This window comes from Nothoprocta perdicaria, unplaced genomic scaffold (assembly GCF_003342845.1).
Source record: "Nothoprocta perdicaria isolate Ctin4 unplaced genomic scaffold, notPer1 scaffold_11, whole genome shotgun sequence".
NCBI lineage: Eukaryota > Metazoa > Chordata > Aves > Tinamiformes > Tinamidae > Nothoprocta > Nothoprocta perdicaria.
Window position 1 is genome coordinate 4,037,994 of NW_020454205.1, and position 22,874 is coordinate 4,060,867.

Below are 22,874 nucleotides of genomic sequence, written 5' to 3' on the forward strand. Positions count from 1 at the left end.
CTCCTCCTTCAGGCACAGAGTTCAAGGTAGTGGAAGGAATTAATTAGGGGAAGACAGAAGCATAAAAGTTAATTGCATGGTGAGCAGAAAAAAATGCTTAATTGAACTTGCCTCTCATCTCATTCCTTCCATTCTATACAGTACAGGCATAAAAGAGAATCCGGGAGTTAAGGATCAACAGCTACATTTTATACAGTTGTTCTTTTAGCCTTTGCTAAATGCTAAATTTGCAAATGCTGGTTTGTTCCCCCCTCCTCCCCCATTCGTCACTAACCAGAGAATGTGCCCAGAAACCACAGAAATAGGAATTACAACTGACGCTGGTAAGTAAAAAATTCCTCTATTCTGATATCAATATATGAAGCATATACAAAGCCTACGGTATGTATGTGATTTAACTTCAGGAAAGATGCACCTAATCCTTCCAGTGCTTTATTTCTCCTTGCAAGTGTGTCGGAAAAACCCTTCCCTGGCTATCTCCATAATGTCCATGAGCCTGAGTGCTCATTAAACCCACAAGAACATCTGCAAAAAAGGGGTTCAGATTTTCATCACCCCTTCATCATGGCACAGAAGGGGTCACACCAGGGCTAGTTCTCATTCCAGCAGCATTGCTTATACCAAGGTGGGGATGCAGAAAGAGGAAGTGATCACGGGATCATTATTAGAAAAACACCACCTCCAAACCACACATTTTTTTCCTGAAGGAAAGGCAAGATGCAACAAACACACATGATCAAAACACTGTTTTCAAGATAGAACAAAACAGGAGCCACAGCTCGATGGGCATTCCACTTACTTCGGTAACAGCTGGAAAATTCAAACCTGTTCAGGGGAGCCAGCTTCTCTGTCATCTTAAAAACCCTCTAGAAAATGATCAGCAGTACAGTTTAAAACCCCAACACACCTTACAGAATGCACTAATCACAGGCCAGTCTATAAACAGTGGCAATTAAGTGAATCAAGATCTTCCCCTGAGTTTTGGAACCAGCTCCTTACTCAGCTGTTACATTGTCAACAGCTGGCATGAATTACTACTAACATTTGGCTAACTGGATAATAAGGAGGAGAGCCTGCAGTTGGTCCAAATTCTACTTTACTGATCTGCTTCAAATGGGGGGGAGAAACAACAAAAACTCATTTGATCCTCTTATTCTTCCAGCAGTAGGAAGATTGTGCTTGCTATTTTATTCCCTCATTATGTGCAAACAATGTAACTGTATGACTCTCAGATGTTGCTAGGGCTAGCGTAACTGAAGCCCCAAATCACTATAATTTAATAATGCCCTTTTGAAACACTGATTCATCCTCACTCATATCACATCCCTCTCTTGGCTGGTGGTAAAGGTTTGCTGCTTGGAATATATTTTTCTGCTCGCTTGCGATTCATCAGTGCACACCACAGAAACCAGTCCCCAAACCCAGCTTCCTCCTGGCTTTCCGAGGAGAAACCATTCCTGAGACGAAGCTCTCTCCAGACAGCAGCTCTGCTATGAGGGGAAGTCAAATTGCATTGTTATAGATCCACACAACAAATGCCACCTCCGTCACTTTATTTCGTTCGCTTTGTGCCCATGCAGCTATCATGCTCTTCCTAAAAATCAATGCAGAAACCAAGTTCCACTTGAGCAACAAGCTCCAAAGTGACTTCGTGCGTCGCCTCCGAGTGGTCTAAATTCCAGGGGCATCTTTGCTGCAGGAAGCCGTGGAAAGCGTGCTCATTACCAAGCAGCCTCTCCTTTTCCTTACAGCAGGGAAGCTGAGGAAAGCATCCCAGATTGTATTCGAGTCCCTGGGGCACAAGTCGGATATGAGGCAATTACTCTATTATTGCCAGGCATTATCACCCTCCCACCCTCGCAGCGTGTGTGTGTGCACATGCCCAGGTAAACTGCACATAATTTACAGTCTAATCTGCAATTATAGCTGTACTCAAACTACTGGACTACCCTCTGTCCTTCCAAAACATGTCGAGTGTTGGTTTCCTTTCTCCCCTTTGATCAAGACAGCTCTGTAACTTTGGAGGTAGTGCAGGATTAAATCTAATACCCTCGTATGAATAAAGCTAAAAAAAAAACTCAGAAAACTAAACCAATTTTAATTTATGTTTAATTTTTTTAATCTCTATTGAGACTATTTTCAGATGCCTCATGCTTTCTACCAAGCAACATGCTAGAATCAACATCTGGCAGCTTAGCGGTGTAGCAGCCTGCACTTCTGGTGAGCTACCAAACAGATGTGTTGCTGGAAGGGGTGAAATTTAAAAGGACTGGTTCCATAAAATTATCTGTACTTTAGCCACTTGCATTTTCATATCACTCGATTGGGCTAATAAGAAATCCAGAGCACTATTAGAATTCACATACCATCACTAACGGTGCGAGGGCCACCATCAGTGCATCATTCTTGTCCAGGGAAAGCAATCGAAGTGAAGGTCAAGCCAGGAGGATAAATGTGGCCACCTTCAGCATTTCAATCATGCCAGTCGAGAGTAACTCACCTTTGGAAAGGTAGTTAATCCTTGCTGTAAGGGCTAGAATTTAATAACAGGCAGGTCTGGCATGTAAAAATTATAAATAGCTTTTACATTTCTATAGGCCATTATTCCCACCCCCCGCTACCATGATTTTCAAGATAATTTGGAACAAGGTGGTAAAGAATCATGCTGGGGAAATTGTAGAGAGAAAAGATCACTGTACACTTAAACTCCCACACTTTCCAAGCAAACTATGTTATAACTTAGACTGCTTTAACGAAAAAATATTTTTGATGGGCAGCCATATGAAAAGGAAGCCTTCACTTAGAAGAGCTAGTGGGGAAAAGATCCTAGAAAGACAATTTAGCACTCAAACTTCCCCCACTTTCACACAGAGATCGGCTACACAGCTCAAGGACTTTCTAAACAGAGCCTTCCAGTTTGCTACTCCAGGAAGTACCGACAGGGAACAGCTAATTAACCCGGGACAGCGCTGGAATTACTCCGCTATTATTTATCCTCCTTTAAAAAACACTCGCCCAGAAAGGAAGGCTGAAGCAAAAATAGCTTTGTGCAGGCACTCCTCATGTGCTCCATGTCAGGAGCGGATGTACAGGAAAAAGCCACCACCAGCTGCACTAGAGCAAAGGGTCACGTGCGACCCTAACCTACGCTCCCGCTTCCGAGCCTCCGATCCCGCAGCAGGCAACAGGCGCCCGCACCTCGCTGGGTCCTGGGGACAGCAAGCGAGCACATGGAAACTCTTGGCAGTGGTTTGTGAGAAAACACACCGGTGGATCCGTGTAAATCGGTGTAGAAGGCCAGGCTAGCAGTTTAAAGCTAAAGGGAAAGCAAAAGGGAGAAGAAATCTTCTTAAAGAGAAAGCCATTTGTGCTCTTTAAAAGAGATAAAGTGAGACAAAAGCAGGAAACACTGTCCTTCCTTTATCCTGAGGACTTCTTAATGAAGGGTCAAGTATACCCATCAATCAAGATAAGGAAGAAGCAACTAAAGAGATGACCTCCTTTGAGGGGAAACAAGTATGTATCAGATAGCACTTTTACATTTATGCAACCTTCCTAGGACAATTTGAGACAAAAGGGAACACAGTTTCAGCCTATCATAAAGAAGTGAAAATTGAGCACTTAAGATATGCTCTTGCATGTTTGCTTTTGTTCCATTTTCTTCTATTCAGTCAAAAATAGCAGCCAAGGGAAACCCTACTTCCAGAATTTGTGAGGAGCATAATGGATTTCTAACCTTCATGCAGTTTGGCTTCCCAGGCTTAGGAGATGCATCACCCAGGGGGCAGCCACCATCATTAGTTACTGATAAGCAACAGGAATCATTGGAAACACTTCCAGCTTCTAGGTTTAAAGGTTGCTGCTTTTCTGAATGAGAATCCGCTTTCAGTCAGGCCTGACCTCACAGTTACAAACTTAGTTTACAATAGTCCCCTGCGAGTCATGCTCATGATGTCACTGCGAGGATGAAAACCAAATTTCATGCAATTGTATCTAAAGTGGCTCAAATCAAATGTAAATACTTTTCAAGCACAAGTCTTCTACCGTCATCCTTCGTTGGCTTTCTCAGCCAACAACTGTTCACTTCTATTTCTTGGGCCAAGTTTAACACATGTTATTCTTCCTGAAGAGCAGAACTGAAATAATCCTAATGTTTACCAGCTCTCGAGGTAGAAAGGCGTCCTCCTGGCGAGCCACGACGAGGGAAACCGTTTCGCCCTGCTTTGTGCTCCTCAGCATTGCTACCAGCTCCTCCTGGGTCCTGCCAGTGATGTCCCAGCCATTCACCTAAGGCACAGAAGAGCAAAAACACTTGAAATATAAATATATATATATATATATATTTTAAATCATTTTCCCTTCTCCCAGGACAGATGTCAGTCAGTGGCAGAGAGCAAAGAAGAACTGGCAACAATTCCCTCACTGCCTCTCCCTCTGGCCCTGCACAAATCACTTAACCTTTTTTGCTCATTTTCACCATCTGTTAAAGCAGGTTTATAACACTTACCCACCTTGCAGGGGGTTTGTGAGGCTTAATTAGTTTGCAGAGCACTTTGAAGATGAAAAGTACCAAAACAAGACCTAAGTATTATTAAAACTGTTTATCTTTAGAGCTTTTTGAGGTTACTAAGCAGAGGTAACCCATTAGACAATGGGACTATAAACTGCAAGAAATCTGAAAAAATTAAATGACTCAATCTGAACAAAACTGTATTAAAATGAGTACTTACAAACCCTGAACATTAATCACAGATTTTTTAGGACATGGCTGCCAAGGAAAAACATGTTTTTTTTCCCCTCTAAACTGCTATTTACTTGCTTTAAGCACACAAATATCACATCTCCTTTGTTCTAACAGCCATGCACCCTTCTGGAATAGTTCACTTGTCTTCCAGATTGTGGTACAACACACTTGTTGACAAACAGTAAGCAAGCCAGGGGCCTTTTCAGTAAGGTTAGCAATTTTCCTCAGATATCTCAGTAGCTGGTTTAGGAAATAAAAAAATATATATGTAAAACCCAGCAAGGGATAGTCAGCTGTACAAATAAAATGGGTGCGTATTCTAACCTCCAGGATTCTGTCTCCTGACTGTAAATGACCATCTTTTACTGCTGCACCTTTCGGTAGAATATTCTTCACAAAAATAGGACCGGGGCCATGAACTGAAGAATCTCTGGTAACCACAGTGAAACCAAGTCCTTCTGGACCTAGAAGATAAGATAAAGAATTCCTGACATAAACTTCAACAAACAAATGAAGATCATTAAAATAACTGAGCAATCAATGTAAATAACATGTATATCACAGACACTCATTCAAGTTAGCTCTTAAAAAGAGAAAATAAACAAAAAAGCTATAAACAGCAGCATATTTCTACATGGTCTAGAGTAGAAATAGATCCATGTTAGGATACATATGTTCAAACGCTCTTTTAAGGGTTATGGTTGGAAATGCTTTTGGATAACTTGCATTAAAAGAGGAGATCCCATTTGTTTTGCATCAAAGATAACACCTTTCAAGTGGTTTTAAAATCCTCCTTCAAGTTGGTGTCAGTGCTGTAGCCAAGCCATCAGAATCGCTTAGTTATGAGCATAAATATAATTCTGCTGGTGTTATGGAGTTTAGTGAAAAGTGGACAAACACGAGAAATCTAGAAATCTCTTTCCAGATTTGAATGCCAAACCTGCTGACTACATAAACGCTTTAAGAAAGGGCAAGTGGTGTTTCAAGACTGCTATTAGCGAAGGCATTTGTAGCTTGGAAATAAACAACCCCAAATGTTAACAGGTAGATGTTCTAGCAAATAAAGAATTAGGTAGTAAAATCAGTATTAGCTAGTATTGATTCTAATGCACCCAAGAAGAGCAAAATCCATAAAAATCTCTTTAGAGTGAGCAGCTTGATTGCTATTCATGTTTCTGGAGATCTCATCATATCAGTAACACATTTCTATCGTTTCTAAAAATATAAATTACAAGTTCAAAATCAAAAGCATTACATCTAGTATGGGAAAACTCTGAAGTAGGTTTTATGTTAACATAAAGCTTAAGAGTTTAGAAGTAAAAATGATTGATTTAAGTTAACAAATAACAAAAATTAAGAAATGACAGCCTGATTACACTCATTATGCATTAAAAGAATAAAATCAGGCATTTTTTAAAGGGCTACTTCTAGCATCAAATTTAGCTCATAGCCAAATCAGAGAAAGAAATTAAACAGAAAATATAAATGCTAATTGGGATCTACTTAAGCACACTTTCCTAGATGTGCACAAACCTGCTGTTCCATACAAAGACAAGCATCTGTATGAAGCAGCAATTAAAAATATACGCAGTAAAAGAAGACTGCTAATAGCTAAATAAATACAGATGCCTAGAAAAGGATTATAGAAAATAAAAAAAAGGAAAGGACAAAGGTAAAGCTGGACAACCAATTGGACAGCCCAAAATAGAGGCGAGCGTATACAAACATATCTTTCAAATAAGTGTCCCAAAAGTACTGATTAATGAGTAGATAATAGTAAAAAATAAAGAGCAGCAGATAGTTTAAACTTTTATTCTCTATTGGCAAAAAACCAGGCATCTATATGCATATCCCCTGCTGTTAATGAAACACCTTCTACCTATTCAGGAATAGACATGGTTTAAAATCAGTAGGTCCAGGTAGCATGCACCCAGAATCGCCAGGAAAGTCAACTTTTGAGAACATTACTGCTAACATTCGGGGAAAATACCACAGCCTGGGCAATGCAGAGGATCAAAGAAGGGATTTCAGGGGCCCTTCTGTAGCCTTCATCGCTAGAACTCTTAATGAGAGCAGAGCAGCCCCGCGAGCAGCCTGCGCATCGTGCACTTCGGCACATCCCGAATTTGAGACCTGCTGTTGGCTCTGCTCCGTCCGTTTTGGGCTGCGGTCCTCAATCCTCAGCACTCACTAGCACTCCTCTGTCTCCTCTTGCTTCTGCACTACAATGCCATTAAGACTTTTGTAGTTAAAGCTTTTTTTTTTTTTTTTCTCTCTCCTCTCTCCTCCACCTTTTCTGGTACATTTTACTATCAAAAGGTGCAACTGCTTTACCCTACTGCCAACCCTCCTTTATCCTCTTCTGTCCACAATACCCTCTTCAAATACAGACAAAAGAGAACACAAAGAAATTTCCTAAAGTATTAGGAAACAATTATTTTGAACAACAACGGAAAAAAGTCAGTGAACTTGCTTATATTGTTAATATCACCAGTTCAGTTAAAAGTTAAGGTATCAGTAAAGAGAGGTTTATACAGAAACAACTACCTCATCATTTGCAAAGACTTACCTTTTTTCAGGTCAATCTTGATTTTCTTTGCATTTTTCTTATTGCCAAAGCCCAGCAAGGGAGACAGCGAGGGCGAGGAAGGCTTCCTACACAGCCGTGGGAGGTTGGGGCTCTTGGTCTGCTGCAGGGTTGCCTGAACACCTGCCTCCAAGCCGCTCGTTCCAGAAAGTTTAATCGTTCTCAGGGTGGGTTTTGGATGGACTGGAGGTGGAATCTTTGTTTTGGGAACTCCTTCTTCGTTATCCAGAAAAAGGGGAGCAATAACTGACTTTTCATACTGGTCCCGACTGTAGGTAGGAAGAACTTCCAAGATGACATTCTGAAATTTCATTGCCTGACGGAAGATGTCCTGAGCCCTTTAAAAGAAAGTTATGAAAAATCACGTAACAAATCAGAAAACCTGGGCAAAATTTGAAATTGTTTACAAAGAACAAGACAAAAGTCTATCTTAAATACGAAGAAACAATATCCTTCAATCCACAGGGTCCTTTTTCTAAAAGCATGAAATCAGGTTTCTGTAGCACAGTACTTTCTTAAATTTCAAGCTGAGCAACAGATCCATCAGGATCCGTAGGCTGCCATGAAAACGTATCAGCCAGAATAAACAAATGAAGACAATTCTTCATACAAGGCATCAAGAGAAAGGCAATTCTGCCAGCAAAAGCTTGCCAAAAGACACTTGAAGTCCCAGGTTACAACTTTCTGCTGTTTGTCTGTTTTGTATTTTCTTGCTGACACACGTTGTCTTGTTGACAACCAACTGCTCTGGTCAACAGCAGCCACTGGTGGACACTCGCATCAAGAAACCTCAGGCCTCCATTTTTTTTTTTTTGAGTATAGCCTGACCAGCCCTCAAATGTCTTCTCCACTCCTAATGCAACTGCTAGCTGATTCCACAGCAACAGGAAAGGATGAGGGAATAGGATAGATGGACATCTCCAAAAGAAACGGCATGATGCAGAAGGTGCAACCATCTGTCTGTTTGATACTCCCTGATGGAAGCCCTCCAAGCCCCAGCTTGGAGGTGGTGGGGACAGTGTTGTGGGGTGGGGTATTCTTCGCCGCATCACTCTCAAGGGTTATATTAGAGGAGAACTGCACCAAGCACTGTACAGAACTGCACCCGTCCCAGTGCGTCCACAGGAGCTGCAGGATGCACACACTTGTGTGCATACATGAAGGTTTTCCAGGACAGAGCTTATCCTGATCAAGAAGCTACTATAAGCACACAGTGAAAGGATGGGAAATCTTGACTGTGTTTCTCTCCTCTCATCCTCATCTTGCAAGGGACTACTTGGCCAAATGCTACAAGGTAATTTAACAACTCGGTTCCAGAAGATGAATATTTTAAATATATAAAAGAGAAAGTAGAAGATGACTTTCAAACAGAAAATCATGGAAAGAACACAAGCCATCCTGTGGGAAAGCCTAAATGCAGTCTTTGGGGGCAAAAGAACTGGCTGCACTTCAAAGGGAAAAAGAAATGGATGGAGAAATCTACATTTCCTGAGACCCCGACCGCATACTTTAAAGTAGTAAGGGACTCAATTAAAAGAGGCGCTAAAAACTCCGCAACACAACAGAATGTTATTGAATAGATTAAGAGCAAATGAAGCAGCAGACCAACAGCCCCAGCTTATAAATTATAAACATGGGAATACAGAAAGTAGGCTGATGCTTTTACAGCTGTGGAAGCAGCAATCATCAGGAGCAAGGCTGGAAAAGCCTCCGCTGACACAAACCACGACGGGGAAACACACACGGCAACCATCTCCACTAACTGTTAAAGCAGCTTTGCAGAGATCAGGAGGGCCTGCTGATTCAATATTAACACCAGATCTGCCTCTCACGAGGGACCGGGATGACTATTTCTGTGTCAGCACTCGGGGGACACCACCTCCTCGCTTCTGCTACAAGGAGGATCCCACTAGGATCAGCTCCAGCCTGGAGAGCTCCTTCCTCAACCCTTCTCCACAGTTAGCAAGCAGACCTGATGCCAGATGTTATTCAGCGGAGGCAAATCACAACAGCCACCTAAAAGCCCAAGACTCCCTTAGAGTCAGTCCAAAATATCCCCCTTGTCCCACCTGCAAAATATATACGCTGCAGATGTCAGGTCCCCATTGCCTATACGTTTTCCCTCCAGGTCCATGCCACCGCACCCCTCTACTTGTTAATAACGTAAGGCTTCTCCAGAGGGGACTTAGACAAACTAAGATGGGCTTCTGCTTTTAATCATTTCTCTCTTTCACTTTCCTGATGACAGAAGGATTGCCTAAGGAGATTAGTTTCTTTGAAATAAAGTCTGTCTCTGTAAATACCCTTCCATTTCCACACATCTGACAACGCTGGAGAAAGTCAAGTGTCCTGAATCTCTCATTTTCCAGGGGAAGTGACAGAGAACAGAAAAGATCACTGCAACGCTTCCAAGGATCCTGGAGAAAAGAACATTATTGGAGTCCTTTGCTGTGCACACAGGCCCCAGCTTATGCCTCTGCAAAACCCCCCGCGTTCTGAAAAGAGCACAAAGCAGACAGCAAAGCTGCAAACAAAAAGGCACGTACAATTTCGAGGGAGGTTTTGATCCAGACAAAACCTCATTTGAGAAGGATACACCTTCATTACAGAACAGCACGGGTGAGGTGCCCAACGTTTTAAATGGATTTCTATATGAGAGGATAGAAAGTTAACTCTCAATCTCAAATCCTTTAGCTAACTCATAGTTCTCAGCTTATTCTTGTAACCTCAATTTATGTTTTCTGTATTCTCATATGAAGCTATCAACTACTTCTGTCCAAGGTGCTAAACTACTAAATGAATTAGCAAGGCTATAGCTGCTACCACTGCTCTGCTATTTCTAGATTCATAATGCAATGAATAATCTACACTTGTATTCTGCCCTCAATAACACTACACCTCTATACATCACCTGTGCCTTCGCTATAAATGTGTCTGTTCAAATACTGAAGTCTGGAATATTTTTTTTAGTTCTGCTAAATCCTCATTTTCCATTTTAAACATATTCATTTCACTCGTCAGAATCATTCTTCCCATAGATAATTTCCTAAAGAGACATGTATTACACAACAGGAGGTTTTTTAATGTAATTTAACATTTCATTCTGAGACCCAAAGACCCTGATTCAGCAGTTCAGTACGCTTAAGCCAACTTCTCAAACACATGATTAATTTTAGGCATACTGTTAAATCTCATCAACTTCAAAGGGACTTGAATATAAATTTGTAACAGTTATAAAATCTTTGACTCGTGGGCTTCTTCCAGGCACCACAAACCTCTGTCAATAGATGCTAAATCTGTTCAAACACGACTACATTCTGCAGACTCCTTAAGTGGGGTTTCACTGACATCCCTGGTCCACGGGCAAGGGGCAAAACACACCTTCTTACTCGCACTCATGTCTAGGGAGATTGATAAAAAAAGATTTTTTTCCTAGACCTGTCATTAACCACATTAGTGACGTGACAGCCCTTGAGTGGTAGCAGACTCGAGCAAACAGATTCGGTCGAGGACCGTTTCCTTGCATGCCCGGTAAACATCTGGCAGAATGAAGCAGATGCAAATCCCAGAGGAACATCTTCCCCTCTGCATAACACGAAGAGGGGGCAAGTCCCCCAAAAAATCCTCTTTTATTTAAGTTAGTATCTTACGCAGCAATTTTGTCATACAGAAGAGTATGACAAGTGCTAGCAAACATCAGAGCCCATTCGCCACCATGTCCCTCAAAAAGCACTTAGTAGATTGTGCATCAGGTGGCAAACACAGAGCCACAGGAACCAGGTCATACCTCCTACAGAGTGACAGTGGTTTCATCTTTTGCAAATATGTATCCATAATAAATCAATTCTCTATTAGATTTTAGTCTAGAAATCTTGAACACTTGGCTTGCTGTTTATGAATTTAAGCTTCAACTCCCTTGAGAGCTTTATAAGTCCTTGTTATAATATGAATTATGATTTCGTTACATTAGGAATCACTTACTCTAAACATATGGAATAAGAGTAAAAACAAATTGCTACTTAATTACTACAGCAAATATCTGAAATTTGAGAGGCTCTTCTTTTTGCAGCAGTGTCACACCAACTCACAGCTAAGGCATTCCATTACTTAAAGAAACTTGATAGACAAATGTCTACAGATTTCTAATAAAACTTATAGAAGCTAAGACTTATTACCTTAACTAATCACAGATTGATAGTACCAGTATTGCCCCCAAAATGAAAGTCATAAAAGCTACAACACTATATATATATATGTATAATTTTATTAAAATCATCTGTAATAAACAAGGAAATAAGTCAAATTTCATTTGAAATATCTGGAGAAGAAAAACTTTGGAAGAATATATGGAAAAATATGAGAAGAATTACCAAGTAAAGATAATGTAAAAACTTTGTGTACTTTAAATTAAAAGCCAAAAAGGTTCACAAGACTACAACAAGATTTTGCTCCTCAAATATCACTGCATAAAAAGAAAATTTCTAAGTTTCTGAAAAATATCTACTTTGTGTGTATTTTATCTTAAATAAATATTAATCACCTGAGGTAATTAATAAACACAGTACTGTATAAGCTTCTTCTAGTTAAAACTATTGGCCAAACAATAAAACAGCACTCACTGTGCAAAGGTTTTGTCTGTAAGGTCCACGCGGTTAATTTTCACAATGCATTCGTTTTCCTGGAAAAGTCCATCACGTCTAGATCTGCTGTTCTCCTCAATCCCACGGATCAGGAGTCCCAGCATCCTAAAAAGGAAAAAAAAAAAAAGTGTTGACTCCTTATTTTGCTGCTATGCACTTACACAACTCAGAAAGAGACATAAATCTCTACTGTATAGAAGAGTAGATAAACTATAAGCAGGACATTATGAGGTGCTTAATCTAAAAGAAAGATTTCCTGCTCTTTCTTTCATTACCAGGCTGGGGCCTCCAAGAAACACCAAGATGAATTGTTGGGCACTAAAGCTGTATTACTTGCTGGAACTGCAGGAAGCATGAGTCCTCTAGGTCACGCTCGGAGAAATGGAAGAAAATATCCAGATCCCCCCATCTATGCAATATTTAAATGCAGTTTATGTCGCACATGTCTGTCACTAAAAGGTAAAATAAAATTGCTCCAAAGCAAAGCACAGACTAAATGTTAATGTTCTAACCAGACTACAAAAAATGAAACTAGCATTACAATAAGATTAAAAAGAAAAGTTTCCACAAGCTTTGAAAGTCTCTGCAATCTTCCAGCTCCCAAAGCCCATGTCTTGATAAATGAGAGCAATACTATCTACCTGTGCTGCAGAACATCAAAACTCCACAGTGTTTTTTAGCAAGTTACATACAAATTGCAAACCAGAGTACAGCACAGACACCTTGGATAATTCATAAAGCCAAGGCGCACGGGTAGTGCAGTAGTCCTGTGTGGATGACTCTGCTGAGACAGCTAGGGTATTTCTGACCTTCCTATATAATGTAGACTACAGCCAGCATAGATGTAGGCAGTAAAGCCAATATAATCTCCCAAATAAGTGTCAACTCCATGTTTGTGAAGACCTTTTATAACCCATTTTTATCCACTAAATTTCCATAGCACATTAGCACGGACAGATGACCTTTACAGACCATTTTCTATTGGTTTTGCTCCATAAAATATTAATGTGCAATTTCCAACTTTGCTAGCACTCCAATCACCATACAAGTCTTGTACTTCTCAGATTCATTACTACCCCTAGTTATTAAGTCCACTCAACAGATTCACAGCTACCTATTAACTATTTTAAAATGACACTATATTCACCGTGCATCTGATTTTAAGTTAATTCTAGAATAAGATTTAAAAGCTCATGCTTGGGTCTAAAGCAATGTAATCCCAAAGAAAAGCTGATTCCTCCTGAATGTTCCTTTTGCAAAACATTTCCCCAATTTAAAAAATCCAATATATGAAGATTGACCTGCAACTTTCACGACCCTTTGATAAACAAGTCAGAGAGACAGGGGGCCTGAGACGCCCTGGCCATCCTGGTAACAGAAACATTCAATTAGTTGTCACCAAAACACTAAACACTAAGAGCTAACTAAAGGTAATTAGGTGAAGATATAAGCAAATAAATGTAGGTAAATTAGAAGAATTTAGTCTTCATTAATCCCATTGTGCCCAGGAGCTACACCCAAAATAACACTATGGAAACACTCACAGTTCTGAAAGTCCTTGTGTGCACTGCGGTATGCAAACAAGCAGCTTGAGTCAAGTATTCCATGGCTGTTTAAACCCTTTATTAGTTTTATTTTACACAGACTCAATTTTGGCATTATTTTAACAAGGCACTTTTAAATTTTATTTTCTTGTCCTAATAATGCCCAAGTGCAAAAGAAAAGGAAAATATTTCAATTAGCTTATAAGCAAATCAAGATTTTGTAAATTAGTAAAATGCTTTAACTATGTCTGAAAAAAAGGAAAATAAAAGAAATAAAATTGCTTAACAGCAGCATGAGGTCTGCATAAAGCCAGCATTACCTTATTAGAAGATAACAGTTTATAACTGACATACCAGACCAGCTAGTCACGGCCAGCGTGCTCCCATAAACTGCACTGTATCACTAACAGAAATAAAGGAGGCTCTTCTGCACTTTCTCATGGTTTGATGAGCTTAAGTTTATACAGCAGTCTCAGGCTTGATTAAGTAAGAGGGACAAATGATTTAAGTCACTTCAGAACTTTTACAAGGGAACCAGTATAGTTCTGCCAAAGGTCTTTAAAAATTCCAGAGAACTAGTTAAACAAGTGGTTTATCAAAAAAAAAAAAAAGGAAAGCTTGCACTGAGGCAGAGCCTCTGTAAATAAAGATATAATAAAAATATATTAATATGTAATATAAATATAATTAATATGCACACAAAAGTAGGTCAAGGAGCTCCAGTGCTTCTTCATGGGGATCTTTAAAAGGTCCACACGATAGATGCAGATAGATGCAGCGAGACTTCAATACAGCAACATACTACCCTGATAAAAATTACTGACTTGAACTTTTGCAGTTCTCAAGCCTCCCATCTAAGGATCTTAAAACATGCTACAGACATCTCTCAAACCTTTATGATAGGCCTGTAGCATAAGTGAGCACCATCTCCACCCCACCACGGGTGACAAACACCATGTGCAAAGCCAGAGGCAAGACCAGCAGCCTGCAACAGAGGTGAGGACATGCTTGGACCTTCCCAAGTCCCATCCCGGACCAATTATCCTCAAGCTAGTGAGGATATTTGGGCAGTTAGCTGGTGGACAACTGGAAATAAAACATTCTGTGCGACTCAGATCTTATCAAGGAGATGTTTGCACACACGGATATCCATGAGGCCATCAAATCCTACTCATCCTCTGCCCAACATAAAAGTTCACAAGTAAGGAAATATTTAAGGATTAGACCATTTCTACATTTGCAATGATAATTGCCTCTGTCACATTTTACTACAGTGATGTCATTTACAGCACTGGCAATTTCCAGTCTCTTATTCAGGACTGCCAGTGTCAAGTTAATTCTGGCTGAACCTCCATATGTCAAATTTCAGCCTAGAATGAAATCTTACATCTGATTCACATAGCTTGGAAAACAGTTGTAATGAAAATGCTGACACAGTCTTAACTACAGTACATCAATATGAGCATGCTGCTATAATAGGCTTTTGTGATCTCAAGAGACTATGTTAAATCATTTATAATTAAAGTAATTGAATTGAGACAAAGAAAAGTTCATGGTATAGTACGCATTTTACAAATGCTACACAACCAAAGCAGAAAGGTGGCTTGAAAAAAAAAAATGAGGCATGACCAGACAAGGACTTTTCTTTATTTTTGTGGACTTTTCTTGTCTGATATACCATTAAGACTGCAGTATTCTGCAGGAATCTGGCGTACCCTTCTGAGAAGAAAAGCACAAGCAGTTGAAGGGACAAACAGGCTATTACAGGGGCCTTAGTATGTAATGCTGAAAACAAACGTTTTGGTAACAGAAACCATCTTACCTTCCGCTCAGAGATGAAATAAAGGGCACCACATGGATCCCCAGGGGCCCACCTTCTCCAGAAATCTCCACCATTTTTGTCATTTCACTAAAAAAGAGCAGAGAAAAGCAGAAAAAAATCCTGTGAAGCAGTACATGAAATGTTAAAAATCTTTTGTCATTTGATCTAATAGCAGAAACACAGCCAAAGGGTATTAGGCTCAGAGTTAACGCATATAACAGATGATGAAATGGAAAGTGACTAACAAATTCTTGGGTTTTGTAGATTAGATTTGTGTGCCTTGAAAAAGGAAAAGACACCACTATGAATGCTCTCCTAAGCCAATCCTTAAATTAACCAGAATAAACACTAGTATCTCTGCTGTTAAGCCAAGAGGGACTTCAATCTAAAAATATGAGGTTTTAACTAGTCCAGCTGCTGGGAATGAAGTGAATTCTGTAGCTCCGTTTTCTCCTAGCTGCTTGGGGCGATCCCCCGTGCAGCGCAGCTGCCAAGAGGGCCACGCACACCTCGCTGCTCTCCGAGGCGGCTTTCACGCTGGAGGATCCCACATGAGCCACCGAATGGGGTGGGAGAGGGAGGGCGCCTCAGCCTGCGCCATGAGGAAGTCCCCTGCCCCAGACTTGGTCGCCATGCAGCAGGACTGCTTGGTGGCCACGCTGTTCCTCTTTCCACAGTGTTTTAGGCTGACAGCCCAAGAGCAACCACCTTCACGTGCTCCCGGGGACGGCCACTCGAGAGGACAGGCATCCCGACAGGCCTGCAGGCGCCACAGCAGCCGCTGGGCGCAGGCCGGGCTTTCCATCACCTCAGGCCAACACTAGCCGGTTGAGGCGACACAAAGCTCTGCCCATGTCCTTGCCTGTGGCCGCGAGGTGCCCCCAAGCTCCTATCCCAGGAGAAGGCATCTGGGACACACGTTGGCACAGCTTTGCTAATAAAGATGTCGGCTTCAGTGACAATAAATGTCAGCTTCAGTGAAGAGCCTTTACTTGGTGGCACACTGGTTGGTTAGAAGCGAGGTGGCCTAGATACCATAATTCTTAACTTGCTCAGGTAAATATTGCACAAAACTGGCACACAAGTTTATATAATTTCCCTTTGAGCCCTTCTGTAACTCCTCCTTCCCAGTAGGCTGTCACTGGAATGAAGTTTTATTCCACTGAAGCAAAACAGACCATGCCTGAACAACAGGTCACCGTTGCTCCTAGCGTTCAGGGCTTGGATATGACTGCACGGATAGCAGGAGCACAAGCAACAGGCATAATATGTGTGCATCTTCCAGATTTTTAGTTAATGCCTTTTTTTTTTTTTTTTTTTTTTTTTTTTTTTTTTTTTTTTTTTTTTTTTTTTTTTTTTTTTTTTTTTTTTTTTTTTAAATTGTGCAGAAGAGCTGAGGTCTAATCAGGATAGCTACCAAAAACCTTAGGAAAAAAAAGAAAGCCTCCAAAAAAATATGTGCAGGAAAGTTAATTCTTATTTCAGCTTCATTTTCTACTTCCTCCAATTCTCTTCTTCTTAGTATACAAGAGTCATAAGAGTCATAACTAAAAGGCTATTTTAATTACAGTTTGGACTTATTTTCAACCAAAGTATACCAAGGAATTAAACGGCCAACACCTACAGATCAAGAAAATAATCAGCTGTAGGGAATCAGTTTTCATTTGTATAGGGAGAATTTAAATAAAGTAATAAATAAAAATGAAAATTGTCCCCAGATAACCCTGAGTTCTTTAAGTACTTCTAGGGAAGAGCTGTCTTCCTAAATAACTGTAATATAGGATAGGAATTTTCTGAGGGCAAACATGACAGACAGTTTACCTGTCATCTTAAATTAATGTATTTACAGCTACAAGCAAGCTCAAAGACAAAGAAAATCCACGAGTTTATTTTTAAATCCAACAAAAAACCTACACACCAAGAAAAATAGGATTCTTCTCAAAAACAAACAGTGCATGTATACAGCATGCATTAATTTTAAAAACATCCTTTGAGGTCCCAACAAAGAGACCACATCTGCGAGCATTACCTGACTCGTGTCTCCAGGATCACATTTGACACCGTGCTATTGATTTTTAACCTGAAGAAACTATCATCATTTACTATGTAAATTTTTTATTGCTTGATGTTTATTGATTTCTGCCAGATTCTTTACAGTCTATCACATTTGTCAGGAAGGTTTGCTGTGCATGTGCTTAAAGACATTGACAAGTACAGCTAAGCAAGGAGAGTGAATACGTGTGTGCACATACGGATATGGGCACAGGGAACATGCACAACAGCTCATTTTTAATACAGAAAGCAAAAATTTTAAGTGGGCTGCTGCCTATCTAGAGTAGTTAATTTTGTAATCTCAGCTTCAGCCTGACAGTGCCCTTGCTGCCAAATACTACAGTTCTTTCTCCTGAAAACAATACTAGGAATTAACATCAAATATATGATGCGGGGAAAAAAGTCAGCTAAAAATGTGTGCACAAACTTCTCACCGACATCAAAAAAAAAAAACACCCTTATCTGAGCTACTGAACACTCTGATGCTTAAAACAGTTTCTCTCTCCAGAGAGAAACTATTTTTAATTTTGGAGTTGGTTTTTGTTCTCTAAGGGGCTGAAATACTAACTGCAGGGAGGATCTCGGTAGGATTTCCCTTGGGAAATGCAACTGGTGGAGCCTCTGGAGGATTAATTGCCCTGTAGCTTACTGAGGACAGTATTTCCTAAACTTTTCCAGAAAAACTTCTTTCCACCTCAGTTACCAGACAAAATCTGTCATCATGCACATGCCACAACAAGAAGCTACCGGCCGAGCAAGCACAGATCAAACATTTACCATTCCAATGGCTTATTCTTTTGCCTTCTATCATTTAGCTCTATTCAACACTTGCACACAACAGTCCAGGCACAACACGATGATGCAACACACTGAATCCCTCACACCTTTTCAAGAAAAGGTACAAATTAACAAGCTGCTGGATCTGAAAAAGTCCCTTTGCCCGGGACATCAATGCTGTCCTTGGGAATAGAAACGCAGAGCGGCAACTCTGAACGTGCTTTGTGGAGCTTGCATTGACCACAGCCAAGTAAGAGGCAAAGAAATGTCACTCAGATGCAGGGAGCTCACAGATAAAGTTATTGATCTCCTCTTCTGATCTAATGAAGAGGAGCCTGGATTTCACAAGCACCAGCCTGTGCTGCTGCTCCAAGAGGGAAGCATCCATGAACAGAGGTGGATGACATTTGTGGGGAGCACAGGGGTTTGGGCAGCATTCAGGTACCACAGGGTTTTTAGAAAAGGGAACACACGTGGTTTTATCCAATAAAGAGGGTGACGAGTATGTAGCATATTTCCTACGCTAAATTGTAGAGTTGCTGGTGGCAATAAGTATCTGTACCCCTTCTCCCAGGGACTGCCTTCCAGAGCCAGCCCAGCAAGTGGGGCAGAAAAGCACTTTTCTTTCTTCTTTCCCCTTCAAAACCAGGTGCTCAGAGCTCTGACCAAAGTGAAAAGGAAACCATAAAGGAGGAACCAGAGCTAAAGCTGCTAGACAGAGTTAGACAGTGAAAGACATGAGAAAACCTGACTGATACCTAGTGACGGCGAGTACCCTGCAAGGAGAGCAAGAAAGTCACTGAGTGCACACAGTCCAAAAACAGTTTCCCAGCCACAGTGGAGCTCACTCATCTAAGAGCAAAGTGTCTTTCAATTAATTATCTACCAAGTTTATACACTTAATATGGAATAATGCTGGAATCCTCCAACTTCAGGTGCCAAGAGGTAATTATTCATCCTCTCAAAATTTACTAATCCAGCAAATATGTCACTGAAATCCAGATTTTTCCATACTAAATTTCATTTTCACGACATCAGTTGCATATAATTTTAGAGACAAATCACACAGCCTACAGGCAACAGTGCCACCACCCTCTTTTTTTCCTTTTTTATTTTGCATCAAGTTGCTCCACCTCTGCTTCGATGCTCTAAGACTAGTCAGAGATAGAGGATACAAGAAGGTTTATAAAAAAGCTGAGGACAGAATGCTGTAGTTGGGCTCAATTATGTATCTACAATGTTTAACCAAAGACCTGTGACCCTGTCTGCTGCTAAAAAGAAGTGTGAAGGCAGCAAAATGGAGCATAATGAAAACACATAATGAATTATCTATGCATAAAATACTCGAGTTCCAACCAAGCCACTGCTAATAAGCTAAACATCCACTTCCAAACAGGCTAATGCTTACTTGTTCCTTAACACAGGCATTTTTATCAAAAATAACTCTGTAAAACCAATTTTTCAAAGCCAGTATATCTCTTTTGTGCAAAGCGATCAAATTCTAGGGGTTTGTGATGAATGTCTAGCTGACATCCCACTATTACTATGAAAAAAATTCAAGTCCTAGTCCTGAAAAGGAAGTGAAGCAAGAAAAAAATACCCAGTTTTATACACAGATGGTGTTAGTTTGGTTTCACTTGTTCTGATCATCACCTTTATTAGGAAATCTGAAGTTAAAATAAATAAATAAATCACCTTCAGAAGTTACCAGAAAGTTGTCACTAATTCTGCCTTCCTTTACTGTTAAAAAGCGCTGATGAAGCCATATTTAAAGACTCTTCTCTAACAACTCTCTAAGCTTAGACTTCCAGGTGCCGAAAGGATAAGGCCCTGGAGTTTTCCACTACTTTTACAGTGAAAGAAAGCCCAAGTAAACAAGCTTCCCTCTGATTAGCATCTGCATATTTCTTGAAAAAATATTTCTTTTTATTTTACCTACTTAAATCAATGAACTGTTTTTCTTTGCACAGAAGTGAGAACTTAACTTCAGCAGATTAGGGTCTGAAATCATAGAATATTAATTATATATTTTTTTCTGCTTCCCTCTAAAACATCCATTATTGGATGCAGCTAGATGAGGAACACTAACCTCAGGGAAGCTGCTACTCTGATGAAGAGTTTCAGATAATTTGTTAAGGAGCCTAACTACTATTTTTCTTAAGTGCTATATATCATAATGATCACCAGACTGGATGACAAAAAGAAATATTTTCTGGTGAAACCAACAGAGACAGCAGTGGTTTTCTTTCTCCCACAGCACGAAACCGCTCACAATCAGACTGAAATATTAGTTTCATTAACATCATTTAACTTAACATGACATATTTAAATGAGAGTTAATGGCCTGTAAGAAATCATGACTTGGTGGTCCATCATGGTCTCTGAAATATAACAAGAGACCCCCACAAATCAGTATTATGAATAACATTTTTCCAGAAAGAACAGTGCAGAAAAAGCTAAAATATATCTTAAGATGTTAGCTTGCTCATTTGTGGAAAGAACTGTTTTATTAATAAAGAGGTTTGTAACATATAATTTACTTAGCTTCATTTAAATTAAGATACAAACAAGACAGATAATCTCTGATGATTCTTTCACCATTTTTTCACTTCAATTCTCCATGGCAAAAAATACTTTTATAAAACAAAGTTTTAAAAAACAATTGTTCCTCTTTTCCTTTTGAGGAAGAAGCAACAGGCCTGCCTTGACATTTATATTTGTGGATTTTTGAAATCCCAGTGAGCTTCACAGAAACCAATTTCTGCAACCTCCTAAATTCACTAAATTCCAAGAAACTTGAATATTACAAGCAGATTTATTTGAATATACTTTAAAATGTTGTGGAAAAAAAATCCTCATACTATCCATTTGAATACTTGCAGGCAAAAAATCATTTTTAAAAATCTCAATATCCTCAGCATCGCATGCAGGGGCCACATGTATTCAAGCAGAATCACTTTGCTGGGGTTCTGTACTTAAGGAAACCCAGCTCCTCTCTGCTTTGTCTTTTGACCCCTGGGTTCTTTCAGTATGTACCAATAGGGATGCAGCTTCCCATCTCCCATCTGAGTTACAGGAGGGCAGCAAGGTAGCTAGGAAAGTTCTGTCCTGGCCCACGTGCCAGCTTTCCCCTGCTCCCCGGCCAACACTTCAATGCTCGGTTGCCAGTTGGGTGGATCCCAGTCTATGTTCTTCATCACTTACCCTACCATACTTTTCCAAGATAGCAGAATTCACCAAAAAATTGTAAGAGATCTACAGACAATCTATTCCTTTTATCAACTGTTATGTGACGTGCCAGAGAGGACACTTCAGGCATTAAGTATTTCTGGAATGTTTCACAGAGATGTTTTTAATTGCCAAAGTTTCCAATGACACCACCAGAGTCAACACACAGAGATGAAAACAAGGCACATTGCAAGCTCCAGCTGAAGACTCCCAAGTGTAAACAGCAACTTGGGCAACTTTATAAGCAACAAGATGTTCTCAGAAAAAAGCAGCAGCATAGGTCATAAGATGACTCAGATGATCAAAAACACACAAGTAAAAGCATAAGGACAACAAATAGGAGCATAGCACGAGCAAAGCTTGATTAATCCCGTTAACAAACTGACAGATCAAAAGACACTAAAAGAGCAAATGAGCGCATATATTTGGCCATGCATAATAATTACCTCAGGTGAAATAAGCTGCAGAAGTCTTTAGCTACGTTCCATAAAGAGAAAGAAGAAAAAAACCATTAGCAACTAAGCTGACTAGGTTCAATACCTGTGTGATGAACGCTAATCAGTTAGTGTGTAGCGCAGAGACCCGGCAGGTGCAGGGAGGGCTGCAAGAGCACTCCAATTCTGTTCCCTGATGATTCCAAGCTAAAAATACACCTCAGTTTGAGCAGGCACGAGGAGAAACTAGAGAATGGCATACAAAGCAGGTGATAGGGAAGGCTCCGAAGAGGGAGAAAGAATGCAAGCAATCAGATGAGGTCTCTGAAGAAATGAAAGGGACATCGAACATCGACACAGAGGCAAGACTAAAATATTTACCATCCTGCGTGGAAGACGTTGATTTTTAGTGTGCTCAGAAAGGAAAACCGATATGTATATGAAAATCCTGGCCTGGGCCATGCAAACACCAACGTTAGAGTCCCTGCTCTGACTTCCCAGACTGACTTGGGGCATGCAGCTTCATGTCTCTTCCCTAGAGCCACTCCAAGACAAAAAGGGCATATTAACATTTCTGGGTTTATTTTCCCCTCAGAGGTTTGAGTGAATAAATGCTCTAACATACAGTGTTGTGTATTGTTTTACATTATTTTGACAAATGGCTAGAAGTTGCAGAATCGTAGCAAATTAATTGCCTTCACCAAAACTGAAGTCAATTTGAGTGCGGCATCATTGCTGTTATGCCTACGTTTCCCACGTAACAGTTCTTTCGTTTCATTAGTCAGTGTGCTATTACAATACTAGCACGGTCCTGCAACAAGCAACCTGGGGGGACATCAAAGAATTAAATTCCCCTGTGTACTCTAAAAGGTGACTCCAGTGCAATGCAAATCGCTAATTCACTTCATTCCAAACTTAGCAAAGCTAATTTTGTTTCCATCCAGCCAGTCAGAATTTTCATTGTCATTTCAGGAAACAATGAACCCCAAAGGTGAATTTTTGAATTTTCTGTTGAAAGCACCTTTTTTTTTTTTTTTTTTTTTTTT

General features: G+C 40.2%; 1 protein-coding gene across 1 annotated transcript in view; it reads right to left on the reverse strand.

The window, feature by feature from the left end:
- PARD3B (par-3 family cell polarity regulator beta) overlaps window positions 1-22,874 on the reverse strand; it is a 343,703-nt gene that overhangs the window by 175,571 nt on the left and 145,258 nt on the right. The window contains exons 6-10 of the mRNA XM_026048404.1: window positions 15,338-15,424; window positions 11,951-12,076; window positions 7,314-7,669; window positions 5,069-5,208; window positions 4,159-4,287 (exon numbers count right to left, since the gene is read on the reverse strand). Coding sequence (XP_025904189.1) covers window positions 4,159-4,287; window positions 5,069-5,208; window positions 7,314-7,669; window positions 11,951-12,076; window positions 15,338-15,424 — 838 coding nt within the window. The remainder of the gene's footprint in view (window positions 1-4,158; window positions 4,288-5,068; window positions 5,209-7,313; window positions 7,670-11,950; window positions 12,077-15,337; window positions 15,425-22,874) is intronic.